The following is a 24,359-nucleotide window of genomic DNA, read 5'->3' as shown; positions in this document are numbered from 1 at the left end:
AGGCAGGACTTACGTGAGCAGCTCTTTCTTGATGTCCTTGGAGAGGAATTTAAGCTTGAAGTTGGTTAAAGTAACTTCCCCTGGGTATTTTCGTTCTTCAAAGCTTTCCTCCGTCACTTCTTGCTCATCAGCTTCAGAAGAGGCAAAAGAGTGGGCAGCAGGCTCTGACTGCAAGAAAACAGCCAGGAAAAGTGGTTGTAGTGGTGGTTGTTGCTGTCGAGCTGTGATAGGAAAGGATCCCAGCTTCAGCCCAGCTCAGAGTTAGTGCAGCACTGCCAACACTCTCGAGCCCTCTGCAAGTGCCTTTCCATACCCAGAGATCTGATAGTAATTGGAAAAACCTCAGAAATACAATCTCTTTAATTTTGCCTTTTTACAGGGGAAATGCGTAAAACACGTCTGTACAGGGATTTACACCTGGGTCTCCCAAGGTCTTCAAGGCATGAAGGTCAGTGCAATCTCGCCATACTCATCCTCAGCAGCACCTGCCTCCCCATGGGCAGTGCGCTGCTTCCAGGGCTGGGACGCTCCCCCCAGCTGGAGGTAATGGATGATTCCCCCACCTGCAGGATTAATGTCAGCAGCATGCAGGGCCATAGCTGCTCATGGCAGACATAAATCGTCCTGAGGAATGTCACCAGGAGCACCACTGGTGCGAATGAGCTGAAAGGATTTACAACGAAGAAAGTAGTGCAGACCCAGAACAACACAAGCTGAGGGTTCCTCCTTTGCAGGAGCACCCCAGCAGATCCAAGAGCATCTGCCTCCTGCCTGATGGTCCACAGCTGACTCCTGATAGCGCTGACAAAGCTAATAATATTTCTCTCCTAGGCTCAAAGGACAAACTAGGGGTCCTGGGGGGAAATAGGACAACTGGGCAAGCAAACATGGCATTCAGTCCCCCATGAGGTGTTATTCAAGCATGAAGAGCCACCACTCACCTCTTCTGGCTCCTCTTCCCGCTGACGGTTTGGTTTAGTGTAGTCAATGGGCCCATCCCATTCATCCTGGCGGGAGGTCTGGCTGGACTGCGGGGAGGTCATGGTGCTGCTCGTGGCACTGGTGCTGTTTTGGCGCTGGGACATATCTGGAGACTTCATGCTGGGACTACTGCTGCAGCTGCTGCTGCTGGGGAAGGTGCTCTCCCGTTTGCGGTGCTTGTTCATACTCAAGTCCAGAGTCCCATTTTCATCCACCTCGATGTCCATGGACTGAAAGGTTGGAAACATGCCCAATGTTAGCAGCTGCCAGCAATTCCCTATGGGGATCTTACCCCCATTTGCCTCTTGCAATGCAGGGGGGCAAGCTATTCACATCCCATCCTCTCCACAGTCAGTTACAAGGGACTGAATGAAAAGGGATGCTCTTTCATAAATATTTCAGAAACGTGCCATGCAAATGCAGCCCCCTACTACCAGCAACGTGGCGCTTTGTCTCTGTTGCTTGAACACAGGCCTCAGGGCCATTTAAGATGCCCCAGGGCGTCTAAGATCTGCCCAAGGCTGAGGGTGCAACATGGGACTGCTGGGAAACCTGTGTTCTTCTGAAAAATAGCTGGAGGTCAGCCTGGATGCAACTGGGGAATCTCAAATGGCATCAGATACAGCCCAGTGAGCAACTGAAACCAGCTCTGAGACTCTGCTTGGGAACGACGCACGTCTCAGATAGGTAATTTGAACCACAATGCATCTCCATAACACAGTAAGAGCCAAGATTACCGCCTCCAAACTGCATCACCCAAAGCAGGGAGCGAAAGGGTGATACGCACCAAGTCTCTGCATTCCCTCTACATTTAAAAATTAAAATAAGAATGAGTAGAAAAAAAAAATTTCTCCCACCCCAGACTTCATGTTTTACCCCACTCCACTGTGTGCTGGCACAGTGGTCCCCGGGCACTCTTGACTCACCTTGCCGGGGGCCTCTTGCTGCTTGGTGCTGAGATTCTCCGGCATTTCCCAGCAGCGGGTGGAGAGGTTGAGGATGGCGGTGGCAGCCATGTGCGCAGCCTCAGCGTCGTGGGAGTAGTCGAAGCCTGTGGAGGAAGATGAAGTGCTCTTCACGTAACTGCTGGAGGGGCTGTGGCTGGGGGAAGAGGCCTTTGGAAAAGGTTTGGCTGGAATAAAAAGAGAAGGAACAACACAAGGCTAATGTATAACCGGCACGGGCAGCGGTGAGAGGTTAAGTCAGTCTGACACAGCCAATGTATTAGCGGTTCCAGTGACAGCCTGGGGTTATTACTGACCCACCGGCTGTTTTGTTGTCTGGGATGTGCGACCAGAGCGGTGCTGGCTGCGGCTTGTGCAATGGTCTCTCGGTGCAAAAACTTAATTCATTAACTGACTCTGCTATCAAGTCCCCCAAACACAAGTGCTTTTCTTCATTAAAGCTACTCCTCACTGGAAGCGGATAAAAGCGAAAGCTTAGAGAAGCTTCCTGGCTCTTTTTTTTTTTTATGGTTCTCTGTATGTTCATAATTTATCTGCAGAGCTGGCTTACAGGCACATTTCTTGTAGCACATTTGAAAACTTACAATTTAAAAAATTACATTAATAGCAAAACCATGGCCATGAAATACAAGATTCCAACGATGACACCAGTGAAATATGGATTTTCTGACAGCTGACATATCATTTTAATATGCCTGAATAACAGGATTTATTACACAGCCACATGCGGCCACGATGCTGCACTGTTACTGTATGCTACAGCACGTGGCAGCGCAATCCTAGAGATACGTTTTCTCTTCACACCCTATGAAACAAAAGCCAGTATTTCCCAGCGTTAGCCCACAATAAAACTTGCCCTAATCTTAAACCTGGTCCTGGTTAGGTCCTTGACCCACAGAGAGTCCCTCTGAAGTCAGTAGTTTCAGTGAGTGCAAACAGGGGATCAGGATTTGCAACAACCATGGGATTGCATTCTGAATCAATTAGCAAAATCTTCAAATTCTTAATTCATTCCACTATGCCCTTTTCAAGGGAAAACATCCCTCCCACTTCAGTAGGAGTCTCACGCAGGGAAGACTCCTAAGCTTTGTCCCGACGATGGCAAAGCAGCAAGACAACCTTGGTTGATGTGCCTACAGAGCAAAGCGATTTCATTATTCCCATTACAAACTCGTAATATAAGACACTATAAAATGCTAATCTTCCCAAGGACTGCTTTCTTCCTCGTTGTGTGCGTATATAATGCATATTGACATTAATGGGAGTTATACACACACATGCAGGGGAATATAAATCCCTCTGGATGAAGATCTCTTTAAAATAAGTTCTCAGTGAAAGGAACAGATTTCCCTGCTATGATTGGCAATCATATTCATCTTGTCGCTTTGATTAACTCGTTGGAGGCTTGCCCAAATGGTTATTCTTGTGTATGGCTGCCTGTTTTCGAGTCCAGTTTAATCCATGTCTTTGCGGCGGGGTGCGGGTATTCGCCAGCCCAACCTGACAATATCCAGGATCGTGAGATGCCAATTGCAATTTCACACCGTAGGCTCAGCGATGCTTTTCCATTTCATAAGTATTTCTACCACTAATAGACTCGCAATCAGCAAATTAGTAAAATAAGTGATGAGAAAAAATAGAAAGGATTATCCTAGTGGGTCTGCTGGAATTATTTTTGTCAGTACAATTACCCTGAAAATTCTTTGCTAATATTGCAAATAACACAATCTATTCAGCAAGAGAATCACTTGTGCTGGGAAACAAATTACTTTTCCATCAGCCCTAACCCAGGATGACAGTGGCAGTTGTGCTCTCTGGCCTCCATCCAATTTCATTGTCTGATCCTTTACAGATTTAGTACTGTAATAAAGGGCGCTTCCATTGTAGTGCCACAACCGGGATGCTTTCAAGTACGAGCACTTTTTAGAGAGCAGCTGCATCAGGATTAAACAGGATTGTGGAAGTGGGATTAGCCAGACAGAAAACCCTCTTGAGGCCGCTGACTTCTGCAAACTGGGCTTCTAAATCTTTTTTTTTTTTTTTTTTCCCTCCTCAAAAAGATGTCTTCAGGTGCATGTTTGGTGTCAAAAGGAAGGGGAGGTTTCACATCGGCTCGCAGCAGGCTGTCTCTCCATGCATCTTCCCTCCTGCTTCTGACAGCCCAGCCCCTGAGGGTTTATTTAGCCATTTCATTTTCACCCACGCTTCCATCGCACAGTGTTGTAGCCAGCGCTCGGTCCTCGGTACAGAGCAGAGGTGGGTGGCTACGATAGGAAAGAGCTGGGAGATAGGAGGTGGGTGATCGATAGGTAGTAGAGCTGGAGAGCAGAGCATGACAGAGAAGACAAATGGGCAGAGTGGATCATATATAAGATGGAAGAGAAGAAAACTGTAATCCATTTAGCTAGATGAGGAAAGACAGATCAATAGATATGAACTGCAAAGCAATGGGGACCGACTGAGGACAACTGTGTAACTTATCCCACCTAGAGACATCACTCAGATTAACGTTCCCACCACTCAATGCAATTCTTCCCAAAGCCGAAGGGACTCTTCCCCAAGCAAAGCTTTACTGGCAGCCATGGGCTCCTCTCTCCATCAAAGGTGTACACCTTGGGACCCATCTCAGCCTCCCCATCCCCATTTCTCCACTAGCTTCACAGCAGCAGGAGGGATCCAGCAGCTTAGACCCAAGACTCTCCCATCACCCCAAAGCCATTATCCCAAGAACCTCGCGGCATGCTGAGAAAGGCAGAAAATGCAAAACCCAGCCCATCCCTGCTCCCAACTTACATTTAAAGGCTTTAGGTGAGGTTTCGCTAGTCTGAATCTTTGGGGCAAGCATGCGTTTGCCAAAAACCTGAGCATCAAAACTTGCATAATCGAAGGTGACCTTGGAGTACTTCTCCAGCTCCTTGGCCAGGTTAGCCCGGGGGGTTGCTGGGACCATGTTGGGCCGGTAGCTTCCGTACTGAGGGATCTCCAGTTGCTTCACAAAGCACATAGGCCTGAGGATGAAACAACAAACAACAGTGACTCTCTTTTCCTTGACAAGATGGCTGTTGGGAGGCGATCAGACGCGATGGGGATGCATAGCTAGCTGTGCCTTGTCCCTGAGGGGTTACTGAAGAAGCAGATGCAGCAACAGCCCTTTGGTTCTCCCTCAGCAAGTCTGAATCTGGTTTGGGTCTCCTTGATTACTTTTTTTATATTTCCCCCTTTATATTTATTTTTTTTTTTTTCTCTCTTTTTAAGCAAAACACCGAGGTGTCGCTTTCATCCAAAACAATATTCTTGCAGGCTGCCATGGCATGGTAGCATTTTCCAAAAGCTGTAGAAACTTGGGCACAACCGCTTATGGGACCTATGACACAGGATGGAACCCAAGGGCATGAAGACCCCAGTTTTGCTCTGCTCCCCACTGCAGGTTCATTGCAAAGGCACAGGGCCTCTCCCCTGCCTGCAGAGCCCCTCTGGAAGACCCGCTTCTGCTGGGCTGCTTATCATGAATCAATTTGTCTTGCATAGAAATTGTATATAAATGGCCTATTGTTATTCTCCTTCCCGTGACCTCTTTCCACCAGCCAGTCCTCGGAGCGGGAGCTCCTTGGAGCATGGACTGTCCTCATGATGTGCTCAGAGCACTCTGCTCCCGGCACGGGCTCTGCTGCAAATAAATAAATAATTGCCCTGAATGGCCTTTCCAAAGCACCAAGTGCTGGCGCACCAGGGTGCACAGCAGTCCTGGGGAGCAAATAAATAAATTAATCAGGCCTTGATGCCTTTGTGGGAGTGCTGCTCAAGGCTCCTACTGCGGTTTTTATCCCGCTCTCGTCGCAAAATAACTAACCATATTACAATCCATCTGTAGCCTCATGAATCACATCAGCTACGGAAGCCAGCATCTATCAGGGACACCCTTAACGTGAGACAGCCCTTTCTCCCGGGAAGATAGAGATGGGTGAAAGAACAAAATAAATGCGACTGGTTTGGAAATGAGTGGCAGGTTTCTCTCCTCCGAACTGTGCAGGCTAAGGATGAAAAGTGGGTGGACTTCAGGCGAAACTGCCATCGAGTGATTTATACGCAGCCTAAATCTCCTCCTCCCCCTCCCCGAGCCCACCCTACTTATAATGCTAATATAATAGCCATCATTCTCTGGCAGTTTGCATTGCAGAGCAATCGGCACAAATGCCTTCTGCTGCACTGGTAAAACCCTTTGGCCTGTAGCCTCAGCATTAATTGATGCTACAGAAGCAATTCATTGTCCTCAATGCCCTCCCTGGGATCATCAATTAAATATCTCCCCACCTTGGCGAGACCTATGATCATAATAACAGGACTCAGCAGTATCAAGATACAGCCGGAGGGAGCCGTGACGGCTGCTCTTGCGAGCATGGCATCACGGGGAGGGCTGGGGCAGCCTGGTTACGCGGCGCTGCGCTTTGTGGTCCCATTTACCTGAGTATCCGGTCAGAATTGGAGCTGGTCTTCGAAGGATCACCAGACTGGGTTTGTTGCTTTTCATGCGATTTGGCTAATTTTTCAGCAGCAGCAATGGGGCACCCAGATAAACTGTGGAAATTTGTTTTGTTTTGTTTTGTGGTTTGTTTGTTGTTTTTTTTAAGAAGGAGAAAAAAAAAAAGAGAGAAGGAAAGCAAGCATGAGGGATGAGCGTTAAAAATTCATTTCAGGGTCCCAGAGCTGCACTGAGCCCATGCGAATAGTGCTTGCATTTAAAGGGTTTTTTCATTACCATTATCCTAGCTTACGCTTAGTCTTGGCAAGTGGCAAAGCAGCCAAACACCAAGTGCCAGACTTCTCTGGAATAAGCCCCGGAACATCCCCAGGGCCCGGCGATGGGTCAGGGACGTAGCTCCCCCTGCTTGAGCACAGCAGGGGTAGAAAGGGACAGGCTGGTGCCTTTGAGTGGTTTTAGCAGTTAAATGGCATTTCTGATTTGTATTTATATGGATCTTTTGCAGGGGCCATTTGAAGGGAGCCTTCTGAAGGGCACTTGCAGGGAAGCATTTGCACTTCTGATGTGCACGGCTGCCAGCGCGCCGGTGCCTGGGGAAGGTCGAGGGCTGTAATGGCTTTTGCTCACACATGCCCTGTGCATCAGCCTGGCTCTGCCTCTCCGGGACAGCTTGGATCTTACTGCGATTGCTCAGGGAAGGTAAAAATCCCTCGCAAGCAGAACCCGCATGCTCCCAGCCTACCCCAAGCCATCACAGGCAGCTTCATCGCTGGAACAGCCAGCATGGAGGGAACCCCAGCCCAGCCCCACGTGCAATTCAGGGCTCCGACCCCACTGGGTCTCAGCCCAAAGTTCGCTCCGTAACCCCTAACACCAGCAGGTGGTTCAGTCTCATTGCAATTGCTTGCTGCCTGCACCAAACTGAACTTCTTAATTAACCAAGCAGATTTCCCTAATATTCCTCTAGCAGCTATGATGAAGCATCCACCACCTTCCTCCATGGCTGAACAAGTAACAACACAAACTCACCTCACACCTGCAAGCGCACTGACACTCACAGGGACATCACTCTCTGCCAATTAAGCTCAAGAGCAACAAATGGTAAATCATAAATTCATGAGCGCATCCCTGTAGCAAAAGCTACCCTGGCTTTTTGGAAGGTTTCTAGCTTTTAAGTGCATCATCCCCTCCACTTGCAGTCTTCCCATTTGTAAAATTGCTCGGATTTAACCAAAGCCAGAGCACGGGATACAGGTCCCAAACTGAACCCTGTCCCCTCCTGACCACATCTGGCCTGAGGTCCTACAGCAAGAGGACCTAATTTCCCAGTTCATCAAGCATTTTGACCTAAATATTGTGGAAATCCCTAGAAATCATGCACAGTGCTCCACCACCAAACACAAACATCACCCTCCAGGCAGCCTCACTGGGCACCCTCTGCTTCCCCAATCCCAAATGCCTCTTTCAGGAACCCACCTGCATTGAGCCCTCCACAGTCCCACCTGGAAACATTGCTCTGCTCTATTCCCAGTCAGAAATCACTGCCCCATCTTGCTTTCCCAAATTATTCTTTCTCTTAGGGTTATCCCTGCCTCGCCCATCTCAGTTGCACCATCCCTCAGTGCAAGAGTAAAGCCAAGTCTTGTGGGGATGGTCACCCTGCTGGCCACCCTTGCCCTGGCTGTGATGGAGAAGCAGTCAAAGCTGGTACCTCCTGTGCGTGTTGCGGTTGCTGTTGACGTGACCCTGTCCTGTGCAGCCTGGCGTGGGGCATTTCAACACGTTCTCGTGCATCGCCAAGACTTCGGAGCAAGAAGGGCAAGGGGAGAGGGGAAGGGAAGCAAAAACAACTTGATAAAAATCAGAGAAAAAAGAAAAAAGACAAAATCATCAAGGTTTGTACGCTGGTTTCCTAGAAATCAGGGGACGTGAAATGCTGTAATTAGAATTTGTCTGAGTAGAGAAAAAAGATTTACAAGGCAGCAGTGCTCAGGTCAGCACTAGATTAGCATCTGTGCACACAGCTTGGGCTTTCTTCTCGTTTGCTGATTGCAGTCCAGCTTCCCCCATCCAGCCCCTCCCACCCACCACTGTTTTGGAGCCAGGTCTCCCCATTTCAGGTAGTTTTAAGTGATTGAAGTTGTATCTCTGCTTTTATCCTTAGGACTAGTCTTTGTTTGATTTTTCTTTTTTGTCTTTTTTTTTTTTTTTTAAAAATTAATCTTCAGGATTATTGCTTCCTGCAGCGCTGACCTTAAAAGTAAGGAAAATAATTTGATTTGCGAGCTTTTCTAAAGCACACAGCTTATGTTAGTTATTTATTAATATTTTTTTCTTGCATTCAAGCTTGTGTGACGATAACTGCACTTTCTCCTTGTTTCTTGCTGTGTTTATGGCAGGTCTGCAACCTTTGAAATTACCGATAAGGAAGGGCTCCTAATTTTTTTTTTTTCCTCTGTTATGCCATTATCGTAAACATACAACATTGATTTTTATATATATGTAGAGGGAAAGCTATTTAGGATGCTGGTAGAGAGGTAGAAATGAAGTATCTCTCTATGCATATAGATATATAAATTTGTTATGATGATGATAAATATTTTCTGTGGACTAGATGAATCTCAGTACAGCACCTTGCGAGTTTTACAGTGAGGAGAGCATAGGAGGAGACTCAGCTATCCTGCGCAACCTGAACGACTCCTCGCCTTTGCCACCCGGCAACACTTCCAGCACATTTAAACAGCAAGAAAGAACGTTTTCCCCTTCTTCCCAACATGATATCCCAAATAAGGAAAAACGCGTGACATTCAGTGTAAAGATGGGAACTGCTTAACACACCCCTGGAGGCAGGCAGTGATTTTTAAAGCACCTCTTTAATTCTCAGGGAAGGGACCTCATTCTCCACAGGATGGTGCTAAAAATCTTTAAGAAGGGTAGGACTTCCTAGTAAATTCCATAGTGTTTCCCATGAAGAGCAATAACACTTTGGTGGATAGAAGCATCCCAGAACAACTTGGAAAAGCATCATCCCATGCCAGAAACTCTGGCATGGCCCAAGGATTAACATTAGGCTCGTGCTAGGGACTCAGTCATAATATTCCCATCATTTGGGACTATCTGGAGTGCCCACTGGCCTTGAGACAGCTCTGCCCACCAGGTGTGAAATTCTCCCTAGGAAATCAGGCTTCAGACCAGTTTAAGCAACCCTCATTATCCCACCGTGTACTCACTCTCGGGAGGGATCCTGTCTTTGTGCGGACAACCGGAGAGGCTGCGGTGGTGAGGGTAGAGTCCCGTGACATGGCCGGTCCCGTCACAGCCAGGAGTCGGACATTTGATTTCTCGCTTCTCGGGTCTTGAGGGATCTAGAGATTGTGGGGGAAGCACGGTGGGAAGCAGGTTACCAGATTTGGAGGGGAAAAGGTGGAAAGGAGAGGAATATTGCTGAGGATGCTTCCTACCGCTTTTCCAGTTAAACAGGGAGAAACCTTTGGCTTTGGAGATTTTATTTCCTGAAGGTGGAATTGTAACACTGGAAGTTTCAAAAACTAAAATCAGCAGAGCAGCTTGAGTAACTGACCCAGCCAGGAGCACGGAGCCACTCACAGTGACCGAGCAGGCAGCCGGGCTCAGCACCCAGGGGACTTTGCCGTGTCCCTCGTGCTGCTGTGGCCAGACTCCTACCACTACTTTAAACGCCACTCGGATTCTAAACCAGCCCTGCTGCTCAGGCAGAGAGTCTCAAGGCCAACAGGCAATTTAGTCAAGCAATTTCCCTGCTGAGATGTAGAGGACACCATCATTTTGTGCATTCTCTGTTGACCCTTAGATGTCCCTACCTCTCTGGGTACTGAGGAGTTGTGGCTAAATCCCCTGGGTGGGCTGCGACCCCCCCCCCAGCAGCCTGGTTTTCAAAGGGTGCTGAGCAGACAAGTTCAGCTATTTCACTGGGGATAGGAAGGAAGAAGACCCATGAAGGTTTGTCCCCATACCTTTGCCATAGTAGCTCTTTCGGATGCTGTCCAGCGGTTTGCTCTGCTTCTCGTCCACCTGGAAGTGCTTTACATGCTCTCCCGGCAGCCGGCTGGGCTCCCGCACAATTTTCACCTGCTCGGCTTTCAGCGCAATGGCTTGTTCCAGCAGCCCCAGGTTCCCCCTCGTCATCATGTCATACATCTCTGACTCATCGGTCACAGCCGATTTCTGGGAGCGGGCGTCGTCATCTTTGTCGTCATCCGACCGGACCTCCACGATGACCGAGTACTCGGGCTTTGGGCTGAACTGCCCTTCACAGTGGCTTTTCTGGGTGTCCTGAGAAGTGTGAGGAGCTTCTTCACAGATCACTTCAGGAGCCATCTCCTCCTCCTCTTCATCCTCCTCTTCTTCTTCCTCTTCCTCCTCTTCATCTTCATCCTCCTCATCATCATCATCTTCATCCTCCTCCTCTTCCTCCTCCTCCTCCTCCTCCTCCTCCTCTTCTTCTGCTTCAGCCTTTTCCAGTTTGCAGGACTCCTCGCAGTTCGCATCGTCCCGGTGCTCTGGACACAACTCGCTGCTGCGTTCGCTGGTGACCTCGATGACCTCCTCCGCATCCTCCGTCTGGATGATGATCTCCTTGTCACACTCCTCCTCCACTAACTCCTCTCCCGCATCCTCATGGACCAGGTGCACAACATTGGATGGCGGCTTGGAGCCCTGCAGCTCAGCCTCAGGCAGCTGCCCTTCGATGGCGAGGGTTTCCTCTGCTATTTGGCCTAGGTTTAGGAGAGAGTTGGCGATTATTTCTTGATAGCTGCTATAGTTGGCCTTGCTGGGCCCAGACGTACTTGTTGCCGTGTTTTGTCCATAATGCGTCGATTTCGCTGGGCTTCTCTCTGGGGGGGTGGAGGAGAAAGAAAAGAAAGGGGAAGAAGAAAGAAAAAAGGGGGAAAAAGAAAAGGGGAGAAAGAAAAAAAAGGAAGAAAGGAGAAAAGGAAAAGGAAAAGAAAACAGGAAAAGAAAAAAGGGAAGAAAAGTAACGAAAAAGAAGAGGAAAATAAAGTAATTATTTAAGCTCGTAAACATCTCTTTGTCTTCCTTAAGCTTAATTGAAACTAGAGCCTAGCTGTTGTACCTCTGCAGCAGCTAATTTATTGCATTTGGGGATCGCAGGTAGAAAGGGGATTTGCACGTGGAAGTTTTGGTGGGACTAAGATGCGTGTGGCTTCCCAGCCCCCGCAGCCAGCAGCCACCTGGCCCCTTGCTCCCAGTGCTCCCCAGACCGGGCTTTCCAAAGCAGGGGGGCGGCACAGTGCCAGGACCTTGGCTGGACACTCACCTCCTCCAGGTAGGGACAGGGACAGCTCCTGCATGGGGACACCAGCTGAGCCCCTCAAGGCACCGATGCGGGACCGCGGCTGCCTTCCCCACTGCCATCTGAGCCATGCAGCGAGCTCCTCTGTGCTTTCCATGGGTCTTTCCCCAGGGAGCATCCCTGATGGAAAAGCTCTCATTTTTAAGACACTGGAGACAATCTATGCTCATCCTCTCTCTGCTTAACCAGAGCTTTGCCATTGTGCTTCCACTGAATGTAATAATTGAAGGACCCATCCTGTACATAATTCAGAGGAGCTATAACTCCTGGTTATTAACACTCCCTGCCCTTTATTCATCTGCAGAACACAGCTCTGCAATCAATAATGATAAAGCACCTTCTGCCGGCTCAGGGCTGTGGGTCTCCTCCTGCTCCACCGCCTCCGCCTCGTCCTCCTCCAGCATCCCTTCCGACTCATCGGAGCCGGACTCCTCCTTTGCCTCAGCCTCCTCGCTGCCGTCACTGTCAACATTGTAGCCTTCATCCAAGGCCAGCTTGAGCGGATGGGATTTTCTCTTTGATACCAGATGTTCGGTCTCCGCATCCTGAAGTTTCCTCTTCTTTGCTAGAGGGCAGCTTTGTAAACTGCAGATGGGATCAAGGAGCAGAGAGGAGACATTGCTGAGTGAGAAAGGCATGGCTACGGCATCCAAACCCGTTAGGCAAAGGTGAGTCGGACAAATATACAAATACTAAAAAAACCAAATAAACCATCCAGCAGCCCAGCATTCTAGCTGTTTTAACCCTTCGTGGCCAGAAGATCTGCTCTCAGACCTTAACTTTCCGCAACTATGTCAACTTTTCTCAGAAGTCAGCGCAAGGATGTTGGGCTCACTCCAGCAGCCTGGCCCACAGGCAGCTGCTGCCAGGGAGCAGCAGGACCAGCAGCTCCCAGCACCACTGTTGGTGATGGCCACCAGTGCCACCATGAAACCAGGCAAGAGATGCAGTACCATCTCCTGGAGCACGTCTACCAACTGTTCCAGTCTCACTATTATAGGGTAATGAAAACCATCACTTAAGGCTGCCATGGCCTCCAAGACAGCCAGAGTGCTCTCATTTCTTCTCCTTACCCACAGAGGCACAGAGCAGACCAAAGTTTTTGCCGGCCATCAGCCCCAGGCACCTAGGCACTTGGTCTAGGATCTGCGGGAAGGCTACCGTCAGCCTGGTGAAGCAGATCCCTTAGTATCCCTCACGGACCGATGGAGAGACAGAAATTGGCTCTTTGGTAGGTAGGTTTGGTTGGGTAGCTGCTCTGAACCAGCCTCTCTCCAGTGAACGTCTGTCTTTTGGGTTTCTTGCTTGCATTTTTCCATTCCCACAGCCTCCAACCCAGCCTCACCTTCTGTGCCTTGCATACTTTCCACGGATGTGTCCTGAGCCGTTACAGCCTGGAGTTGGACAGCTTGAAAGGGAAACAAGCAACCATCAAGAACAGCAATAGGATTTGGCGAATTTATTTTTAATTAGAAATGTATAAACTATGGTCAGTTAAACAGGTCCTGTGCCAAAGGAACAAAATAACCGCGAAAGGGAAGATAATTTCCCTCAAATGGTTCAGCTTGTCCCTTTGAATTCCAAGTGAGGAGGGCAGGAGAGCAGCCTTGCAGTTTGCTAAAAATTAATGAAATGACTCACCCCATTTAATTAGATGAACGGTTCATTATAGTTTTATGAGTATGTTTAATTAAAGATTTGCATGTGTAAGAGCAAGCTTTTAAAAAGCAGGCAACTACTGCACTCTGCCTCCCCACTGCCACTCTTCAGTTTTCCTCTGGTGCAGGAGGAAAACACGGGCTTTGCACTTATTTGATGGCTTCTCAGGGAACTGGGGTTCCTTGCAGTAAGAAAGGGATGGCTTTTTTGGAAAGAGCAGGCTGGGAGTGGATCAAGGAGGTATTAGCCAGAGCACATTGGGTGGAGATCACCAGGACAAAAATCCTCAAAAGCACCTCAGAGCCTCTTTGGGGGGAACAGGTAGGATTTAGGTGACCAGATCTCCCAAATCCCTGCATTTGTTCCGGCTGCTCCACAGAAGAGGATGAGTTAAATACTTCCAGGGAGCTCTGGGCAGTGCTCGAAGTCCTTTGCCACAGACTGCAGCGATGCAGCCTGCTTGCTGCATCCCTCAGCCCGGGGCCACACACCTCCCCTGCCAGGGTAATTAGTCCCAGCTCCAGGAGCTATAAGGGCTCCAGATAAAAAGCATTAGAGCAAACATTTTCTGGCAAAACCAGATTATGGCATTGATTATAGGATGCCCAAGTGACTTGCCTGACATCTGAGGAATTCTGGAGTCATGTAGGATTAATAACCTCATTTAGCACCGTATCACCCTCGGCCCGGGAAGTTGGAAGCGCTAATGAAATCTCTTTATGACAGTGCAAAGGGAGAAGGCATCGCCAGCCCAGAGGGGATCTGGCCAGCCTGTTATTCCTGGAGTAAAAGACGCAGGACAACATTACATAGTACCAAGTGCCAAGTCAGGCTTTAGGGACTCAGAATTTCTGCTCTCAGCAGAGAGCTCAGCCCTTGCAGAAAGCTGAGGATAAGGAGGATCTGAGTGCACTAATGGATGCAGCAGCTCTGGGTGCCGGCAGGTTATTAATGGCTCAGCTCCCCAGAACACCGTGCACAAGTCAGATCACTGTGTTCAGAGAATATAATTCAACCCAAAACCGGGACAGGAAAGGGCTGCTGAACTGTCAGGAGAGTAGGAATCCTTCCTCCAGGGAGACCTGCTTGCTTTAGCTTAGCAAAGCTAACGCTAAGAGGGCAAATGATGGCAGCATGTCCCCTAAAGGGACACGGCGTTCTAGATGAGGCATGGGCATAAGCTGCACCTCCTGGCCCCTCCAAGATGAAGTCCCCTTCCTGCTGTCCCCTTTGCTTATGGCCCAGTTTCAATCAGAGTTGCTGAGCATCCTCCAGCATCATCGCTTGGGGGATGGCTCCCAGCTTTTTCAGCACACATGCACAGCCTGAGCCTCACCACGCCTGGGGTCTTGCCTGCCAGCAAAGCATCCCTTCCCGAGCGAAATGCTTAAGGTCATGTATAAAAAGATCTCGTCCTGCTAACATGCATAATTGGAAGAGGGAGCTCCCCGCTTCACTACTGCCTCTGCTGATGATCTGAAAGTCTATTTAATTTTAATTGCCCTCAGTCATGACCGAGGCAGCTCTGTCCTGAGCAGCCCCAGACACACTTTAAGTGACTGCACGCTGAAAGACAGAGCGGTGTTTATGTTACCAGTGATGTGCCTGAAAAAGGCCTTATTCAGTGGAAAACAAGAGCAGCTCTGATGAAGATGTTACAGGCTTTCATAAGCTTCCCTGCATCAATTAAAGCTGATTCCCCCCCACTCACCCACCCCATTTTTGATGTGGCAAAAGGAAGCCTGCAGTAAAGAGTAAGCAGGAGAGAGCCAAGTGGTTCGGCATCGAGGTTTTCCAAAGCAGGTGGCGATTTGGGATGTCTCCGGCTTCAGCATATTAATTCAATCCCCTTAAAAAGTGCCAGTGCAGAGGTGATGCTCAGCATGCGCTACGCCAGGCTTTACCCATGCCCACCCTCCTTTCGGGAGGTTTCACAGATTTTGGCAGGAGTCCCAAAAGGGCTTCCAGGTCTGTTAAAGCTGCTCTCCTTCCCAGCAAGAGCCACCACACCGTACTGCTCTCCCCCTCCCCACAGCCTTCATATGCTTGACAAAAGGGCCTCTTATTGTTATGCAGACGATGCCCTGCTTCCAATTAGTCGATTAATCGTCCAGTTATTCAGGCAATTAGGTGACAGCTGCAGAGATGGCTTTGTGGAGCACTCTGCCCTGCCCCTTATATATGTCACCTGCTCCAATTACCACCTCCACTCAAGTGTTCAGCAATAAAAGTTGGAGAAGTGGCATGCCTGCCACTCACTCCTCCCATCTCTCCAGAGTAATAGGAGAGCAGAGGAGCAGAAATACTCTGAAATTGGGTTGGTTAAGGTCCAATTACTCTTTGACACACGCGGCTTTCTAAGGGAGGCTGCTAGGAGAGGCAGCCCCTGCTATTAGCGCCTGTCCAGGTTAAAGACTCCTACCTTTCACGTAAGCCCTTCTGCAAGGTTTAATGGGAGCTTAGAGATGGGGGAGGCTGTTATTTATAATGAGAAGCTCTGTAGGGCTGCAGAGACTTGCTCCTGCTCTTTTGGCTGCTGCTGTTGGCATGCCAGTGCCGCTAAATGAATGATAACAGGACCTGGGTGACTCAACAGGGGGATGCAGGGCCAAAGGAGGGGCATCTGGCATGAGGTGATGTGACACAACATTGTTTAGGGTCAATAAGAGGATGTAAAATACATAGAAAAGAAACTCTGGTTAGGGGGATGTTGTCCCTAATGAACCTGCAATGCAAAACGTGGGTGTTAGGTTTTGATCGGGGGTGGGACAGAGGATGGCTGGAGGGTTTCCAGTCTAATGTGACCCCTCTAGAGTTTCTATTTCCACCCCTTTAACTCCCGTGGTTCTTCTGGTGCATGTTGTCCACACATCAGTGTGCCCAGAGGACTTGGACACAAGGTTCCCACCAGTATGAGCCTCCTAGCAAGACCTCCACCCCATCAGTCCCATGGGTTTGCTCCCCTCACCCGGGCTCCCCAGCCTGTAAGGAACTGCAGGGCTGCGCCCACAGCAGCCTTGGTGCGGGGCCTCCCCTCCTTCCCACCACCGAGGGTGAGCAGGGTCCTTACCTCACCTCCTGGCCGATGAGCTCCGTGGGCACTGGTGGAGGGGCAGGATGCAGCAATGGAAACAAACACAAGGTCAAAAACACACCAGGGATCTGCGCAGCCCCCTTCTCTGGGGGATCGTCTCCTGCCTGCAGCTGGGTTGCTGCTGCCTCCTCAGGCATCCCATTTGGGGAAGGCAAGGAAAATCTCTCCTGCCATTATTTACTGCATGCCAGTCTCTAGTAAATCATAATCCTGCCTTGTAAATCCTCCTGGCTGTGCTTAATTTCAAGTGCGTGAGCGTGTTTGCAGCATCAGGGACCACCTCTCTCTCTAAAGACGCGATGACTTTAAAGTCAGTGGAGCCATACTGATACAGTGCATGTAACTCAAACACTTTTTAGTAAAGACTGAGTTTTCTCATGCCTTCCTCTCTGTTTGCCTTTAAAACATGCACCTCAGTTACTTTTTGCACTGTTACTGTTTTGCTGCAATGGCCACATTTACCTCTACAACAACAGGCACAGCCACATTTTTCTCCTCCCCTTGTCACACTGGACTGATGTGGGAGCCCCTGCCTATGCTCAGACACATGGTCGGCTGTGTGCTATTTGGCTTCTAAGGTAAACAATGCTTTGTAGGGGTTTTAGGGATTATTCCCCATTTATGAATAAGAGGACTTCTCATTGCTTATGGTTATAACACACAACATAGCATCGCTGCTGAAACCTTACATCCATCCAGGAATCCAAATAATCAGGAGGGGGGAAAATCCACAACACAAGTCTAAATTTGCCCAGGCTAAAAACCATAACACGTTTGCTCAATTTGTTTGAGCTAATTGGGTTTCCTGGGATCCAGTTCCCGGTGGGATGACTCACAAGCTTCAACAAACTGGAGGCAGCAGCAAGTCCCAGGGCATATGCAATAAATTACTTTTTCACATCAGGAAATCCAGATTCAAGTGTGGGGAAGGCAGGGTGCGAGAAAATAAATAGAATCAGGGCACTCTCATTAGCAACCTGAGCAAGCACCTTTATGTAAGCACAACAAAGCAATGAAACCCAAAAATCCAAGCTCGATTCAGCATAATTGGCAGCATCTGGGTTTTGGTTTTAAAAAGCTGCAGATGCTGAGAAGGGCAAGGAGGGTCAGGACAAAGGAAGGTGGCTTGGCACAGCTGTGTGGGTGAAGCTGCAGGCCCTGCAGCCATTGCACTTTTTCAGCCAGCCCTGTTCATTCCTTGCTTCCAACCACCTTTGCAATTCATCACATCCATAGCCACAAAAAAAAATATTCATGGTCACAAAAAGGAACCAAAACAGAGAGGCTGGTCTGTAACCATCACACGTGGCTATGGAACCATCTGAGGTGACACCCTCTGCTCTGCATCAGAGCACCTCGCCTTCTCCCCAACAGAAAGCATGCAATGAAAGACCTGCACATGGTTTTAAATTCAGAAAATAAATAGCAATCAAGCTTTTTAACAAGTCGTTTGTCCTCACATCCCTGCCAGGGGACGGCCCCATTTGCTTCTCCAGCATGCACTACTTCTGCCAGGCACTCTCAGATGTGCAACTTCAAAGCCGCTGGCAGAGTGCGCATGATGAAAGCCCCAGGAGCTGATCTGAAGCTCCAGTGATTGCAATCCCCCTAAAGCAAAGCATGTAAAGGGGTGATTTTTTTTTTATTTCTCTCTCTCTCTTGCTCTTTTTTTTTTTTTTTTTTTCTTTTTTCTCCTAGGTGTAAGGGATGAGGGTTAAATATTCTAAGGACCTATAAAGGTTGCAGCTGGGAGTTTTGCAGGTTTGTAGATAGATTGCAGTAGGGTTGGAGAGGAGAATATTGAGCATAACTTAAAGAGTTAAGCCTGGACCTGAAAAATCAAAGCCTATTTGGAACAAGCAAAGCGCGAGGAGTTCAAGTTTGTGCATCCCTGTGCTGCGGGATAACCAGCTGCTCACCTCTGATAGACTTCGATCGCGTGCGTGCTCTCTTATCATCATTTTCTAAACTCATCTGGAATGTAAAGAAAAGATAATTGTTGAAAGATAACAAGAAAATTATTGTTAAAGGACAATCTCATATGTGGTCATCGCTCTGTATAAATACCTGAGCAGCAGGGAAAGCTTTCCCATAATTTTGAGACAGAGGTTTCTTGCACTGATTCAATTGTTCAACCCACAGTGCCCTGTAGGAACCCTATAATTAATACCCACATCCTGGGACACAACAAGGACTCTCCGCTGGTAGGGAACTACAGAGGGACAAACAGCCAGATGTGATGGCCCATGATGGAAAACACCCGTGTCTGAGCACTTAAGGGCAGAACTGATTTCTCTGGATTGCACCACAGAAGCGCTGTAAGCACCGAGGTGAGTCGCTGGCACATATTCAGAAATCTGTGGATACACAGCCCAGCTGATCTTGTGCCCGGGAAGGGCAACTTTTTGTGTAGTGCCCTAAAGGGCACCCTCTTCTTTCTGCTTAAATTTGACACAGAGAGGGTTGCATCTAAATAACCCCTGCAACATGGACATCAAAGAGGAGGTCTGCAGGGAATATGGGCATGAATAAGCAACACTGGGGACTTCAAAGTGCTTGATATTAATTAAACATCACAACATGCCACAAGGTAGCAGAAGGCTGAAGCGCAGCCACCTTTGGGGTGCAGCGCAGGCTACACACCCATGCCCCAGCATCGGGGGGCTTTGAAATCAGGCTGTGCCTGGAGGTGGGAGCTACAAGAGCAGGGGAACCTCTGTGGCAGAGCAAAAAGGCATAGCCAGAATAACAGAAATGAGATTTCATTAAAGTTGCCAATGAAGTTGCTGAAGTGGTCAAAGAGCTGGTTTTACATCTTGCCCTTGACACAGATGCTCTCTCTGCAGGCAGGTGCATTTGGGGTACGCAGGATCAGGGTGTGGGCAGGGGGTGGATTGTAGCCTGGTAGGTTAGGGTCAAGACAATTTGGGCTTTATTGTAGTGTTACCATCTGGGACATTTCCTCCTGGGATAAAGAGGCGCAGAGAGAAAGGCAGGGGAAAGACCATTTCCAAGTGGGATTTGACATAGAACCAGATTCTCTTCGGAGCATCCTCTACAGGTTGGAAAGGATCTGACCAGCTCCTGTGCATCCCCACATGAGGCTCCACAGCTAACCCTCCAGCACCGCTGACAGAGGGGGGACGCAAGCAGCTGCTTCCCCAAGCTGAGGAGCAGGAAGGGACATGCATGCAGAGCATGTGCGGTAGCGGGGATGATGCTCGCCTGATACATCCACTGCATCCCCACACGCACCTTGAAACTATTTCTTGATGGATGCTGCTCACAGTCCCCAGCAGAAGGGGCTGGGGAGGTCCTCACCCATCAGCCTCAAAGGATGCGCTGCTTGGTGTGAGTCTCTTTTGTTCCCCCTGAGGCTTGGGGGGAGCAAGGAGGGAGGCTGTCAGGCAGGCAGGGAGAGGGGATGGAAGTCCCCACTCCAAAGGGCAGGGATGGAATTTCCCCCAGTGCCCCTCTCCCTTCCACTGCCACCCTCCAGAAATGCGGCGTTAACACACAGTGATTTATGTGTTTTTGTTAGATGGGGAGATTGGCGAGGAGGGGAGGGGGGGGAAGGGGGGGAAAATCAAAACCTGGAGCAATTTATGCATCCTGTCAGCATTCAGCTCATGGCACCGCAGTGTTGTGCTCCACGTTTATTACAATCTTCCCAATAACACAGCAGACAATTACTATAATTTGTATTTTTAAAGCCCCGGTTCCCTGTGGACCAATGGCTCACGTTTAAAGTGTGGAGAGGAGCAGGTGTCAAAGGGACTTCATTACATTTATGAGCCTTTCAACGTCGGCGTGCGCTGAGCAAGCTAGCTAATGCCGCTGCCGCGCGCCAACAATACAACTAATACATTTGATTGCTGGGAGTCTGCCTCCAACCAAAACGAACTTCAGAGAGGGCTTTTTTTTTCTTTTTTTTTCTTTTTTTCTTTTTTTCTTTTTTCTTTTTTTTCTTTTTTTTCTTCTTTTTTTTTTTTTTTTTTTTTTTTGACAGTTTTCCCAGGGAACTGGCACATGTTGGGCTGGTGCCTTGGCAATATGGGTTTCCTGCAGATAAATTAGTCAAAGTGGGAAGCGTAATGGGCACCGCCTGCAACGTGCCAGCTCTGGCCAAAAAAGAGGAAGGGCTGGGACCCTGCAGGGACAGTGGGGGAAAAGCAGAGCAAAACTTCAATTTTCTTAAACCTTCAAGGACGGGCAGGAGGGAAGGGCTCAAGCTGCTTGTCTATAAATGGGGGAGACCCCATTTCAAGTTACATTTGTCTTCAGAAAATTAGGTAACACACCCAAGCTCCTCACTACACCACAGCACTTCATAAAGCAACTCCTCCCATTGCCTTTGCCACCTCTTTCAAGCCAGGATCAAATGCCCTGGGAAGACCGGAGCACACTTGGGCACTGCATAGGGAAAGGGGACCGGAGCCACCTGAGGCAGGGACGGACCCAACCTTGCTGAAGACCAAAGGATGAAAAAGCCAGATAAGCTGCCTTGCCTGTAATCTCTACAAAGCAGCATTTTTTTTTTAAATAAAAACCAAACACAAACCAAAAAAAACCTCAAAAAATCTCACTAGATCACTAAATTATTGGGATTTTCCCCCATAGGGAAGACTCCATTACTTGGTTAAAGAACTTGACACAGCCCCGCCACTGCATAATTATAACGTTTCGCTCACAGCATCAGATGGATGGGGTGAGTTCTGTACTCCCAGACTTTTTTTTTTTTTCCTGCCATCAAGCTGCTTTTCTCAGCTTAAATCAACAACAGCACCAGCCTCAAAAATCTTCATTTCCCACCAAAGTGCAGAAACACCAGGAAAAAGATCCATTTCTGAACTCAGCCCCTGCTCCTCCCAGGCAACTTAAATTAACTGACATGGCCATTACTGCGCTTCTGGAGCCTCTGTGGTTATCGGGCTCGGATGCATGAAGGTTACATGAAACCACTGTTCTTTATTGTTTGCCTCCTCAGCGAGAAGCCCTCTAGACAGATCGTTTTAACGCGAAATTTCAGGTCACATAGTGCATGTTTGCAGTCTTGGAAACTGATGGGGTATTTTCATTTGTTCTCTCCCTTGCTCGCATAATAGCCAGGCTGAGAAGCTATCTGGATTTCACTCTTATTATTTTAACTCTGAAAGGAAAACAAAGCAATCTGAAAGGAAACCTGCAAATAAATTATTGCTAGCAGATGCCAGCCTCAGAGCATGTTAGTCCAGCTAGAAAAGACAGAGGTTTATTCTGCTCATCCTCGCCTTATCGCTGGATTATTTCTCACATTAAACTGAAACGAGCACCTGGCAGGTTTCCTAACCCAACACCACTAGGCCATGCAGTAGAAAGGACCCCGTGCTGAGGTCAGGATTCAGCTCAGTGCTCTGCCACTGAGCCAGGATAACCTTGAGAGCATCACTTCATCTCTGGGTGCTCCTTCACCCCACTTCTCCAAACACGCCATGGCGCAGGGGCTATTTCTTACCACGCATTTGTCCCGCACCAAGTAGCTTCCTGACACGACCATAACACAAGCTATACTGACCATGTCCCAGTGCTGCAAATCTAAATCAATGGGGTTCAGACAGATAAACTGGAAAGGCTGTTTAACCTGAGTAAAAAGTGAATCTTAACAGCCTCCTCCTACAGTGATGGTCTTGCTCTGCTGCCAAGACTACAGGGATACAGCGTGGGAACACCAGCACGGACCTGATGTTTAATTTTATGGAGTACCTGTGGGGTTGATATCTTCTTCTTTCTTATCTTAATACAGACTTCTTCTCCGATGGAAGAGTGAGGTGCTAAGTTAAAACCGCTGGAGCCTCCCATGCACTGACACCTAGGTGTGCCTAGGCTTTGATAGCTCTATGCAAATATGCCATTAAGGGCCATGATGAAATTCCCCACCGTCAGCAGTAATACTTTCTGTGTATTCAAAAGCACCACAGAGCTCAGAGAAAATAAACATCTTAAAAAAGCCTTCAGGTGGACAAAGGGAGGTGAGGATTCAGCGGGAATATTTATTTCACTCTGAAAACAGCAGAGCTTCCATCAGTGCTTATTCGCAGATATAGCAAAATGCCATTTGCAAGAAGCTGCGTCTGAGCTTTAGAGAGACAGACTGACAGACAGAGCCTCTATTTTTAGTTAAAACTCCCGAAATCTAAATTTGCCTAGCAGCAGGTAAAGCAAGAGGAGGAAAATGCCAGAACAGATTACATTTTTAGAACAGAATTGTTGAAAAGTGGTTTTCTGCTTGGTCCTTCCCTCCTTCCAGGTCCAAAGAGCCCCTTCTTTAGCTCCTCATGGGAGAAGGCAGCACAGACCACCCTAATGAGGGAGGACCCCACCACACCTCACTCCACCCTGGCAGAGGCCAAGGATGGTCCAGCTCCCACAACCTCATTTCAGGGCTGGGTTCAAAGCCAGGGTGAGGGAAAGGAGAAGGATGCTGGGTGGGAAACCTCCATCATCACCAACCTTGTCCCAGCAAACACCTTCAAGCCCTCACCAGGGAAGATTAATTTGCTGGTTAATTTGCACTGTTGCCCACTGCTCCTTTCCTACCCAAGGATCACCTTATCAGTGTGAGCCACTGAAGGGATCAAACCCTGCGGTTCAGCTGGATGTATACTATGGGGCCAATCACAGCCAGGCACCAGAACTGCCCCTCAGCACCCACCAAGAGGTGAGGATGGGCTTGAATGGCCTGTCCCGATTTCTCCTTCCTCGGTTGTATTTTTTTTTTCTTTTTTTTTTTTTCTGAGGGTTTTTTCCCCACCGCTGAGGAATCTCCCTCCTTGGCTGCTGCAGGCAGAACATGGATGGAAAGACCTGGATCTGGGTCTCCAAATCTCTCCCACTTGCTCTCTGCAAAGCACCATGGCATCATCAGTCACTGCAGAAAATGAAGAGGACTTTGTCCCACTGGACCTTCTCCAGCTGTTAATTTTGTAAAAAATAAGGGAACAATGAAGGAAGAAATACCCTTGATCTGCCTCTACTTTTAAAAAAGGCTCAATAGTAGCTCCCAGCTGCTATTTTATAACCACACTCTGAGGTTAGGGGTTTTTTTTTTGCTTCTTCCCTTTAGGGTCTTCCTTGCTGCTTGATTTAAATCCTCCTGACATTCCACCTATTGTGAGTCCCATCCTCAGCTGAACAAACTACCGCCTGCCTTTTGCTTTCTGACTGCTTCCAGGAAAGGACACCCTGCGCAGTGTTCTGGGGCTTGGAGTCGGGGGGAGGATTTTGCCTTGACATCTTTAGATGCAAACCCACAGCTTGTACCCCCCTCAAACTACACATTACCGAGGTGTCACAAACATCCTCCCGAAGCTGTACTGTCAGTTTGCGTTTGCAGAAAAGGTCCAACTCCCACCCCAAAAAAAAAAGCTTAATGCTGCGAATGATACGCTTACCGAGCGCTAATGCTCTGTAGCGATAGCAGAGGCATCCTCCGCACAAGTGAAGCGGACCAGAAAAGATGCTCCCGAGCATCACGTTTGACACAGCCGCAGCTGTACCGTGTGCCTCTGCAGCGCTGACATTCAAGCATTAGGCTGGGGTGATTTCATATGCAGTAGTTTAAGTTGACATATACTTTCCTCTTGACTGTTTGAAAGTGCTACAACACGCAATCCAAACGCCATTTCACGCGCAGAGAGACCTAAGTGGCTTCGTTCGTGCAAACAGCTCTTACGCCAGAAAAGGAGGGGTTGGGGAAGGGGGGGCAGAAATAATATATCACAGTTCTTCAACCTCATTGCTTTCAAGCTCAGTAATAAGCTGCCTTTTTCATAAGATTATCCTCGAGTG

The 24,359-nt window shown here is 48.5% G+C and overlaps 1 protein-coding gene across 7 annotated transcripts in view; it reads right to left on the bottom strand.

Moving 5' to 3' along the window:
- Positions 1-24,359, bottom strand: part of MYT1 (myelin transcription factor 1) — a 64,818-nt gene that overhangs the window by 18,251 nt on the left and 22,208 nt on the right. For 4 of the 7 annotated variants that reach the window (XM_040609114.1, XM_040609120.1, XM_040609113.1 and 1 more), the window contains 12 exons: positions 18,452-18,506; positions 16,509-16,539; positions 13,125-13,187; positions 12,117-12,364; positions 10,419-11,300; positions 9,657-9,791; positions 8,138-8,276; positions 6,408-6,521; positions 4,740-4,954; positions 1,908-2,113; positions 942-1,211; positions 14-168 (listed from right to left, as the gene is read on the bottom strand). In XM_040609114.1, the coding sequence (XP_040465048.1) occupies positions 14-168; positions 942-1,211; positions 1,908-2,113; positions 4,740-4,954; positions 6,408-6,521; positions 8,138-8,276; positions 9,657-9,791; positions 10,419-11,300; positions 12,117-12,364; positions 13,125-13,187; positions 16,509-16,539; positions 18,452-18,506 (2,513 nt within the window). The remainder of the gene's footprint in view (positions 1-13; positions 169-941; positions 1,212-1,907; positions 2,114-4,739; positions 4,955-6,407; positions 6,522-8,137; positions 8,277-9,656; positions 9,792-10,418; positions 11,301-12,116; positions 12,365-13,124; positions 13,188-16,508; positions 16,540-18,451; positions 18,507-24,359) is intronic. The other 3 variants (XM_040609118.1, XM_040609115.1, XM_040609119.1) reach the window with 3 other exon arrangements.

The sequence above is a fragment of the Falco naumanni genome, chromosome 10 (genome assembly GCF_017639655.2).
Source record: "Falco naumanni isolate bFalNau1 chromosome 10, bFalNau1.pat, whole genome shotgun sequence".
Classification (NCBI taxonomy): Eukaryota; Metazoa; Chordata; class Aves; order Falconiformes; family Falconidae; genus Falco; species Falco naumanni.
Note: the sequence above shows the minus strand (reverse complement) of the source record. Positions and strands in the feature narration are given on the sequence as shown.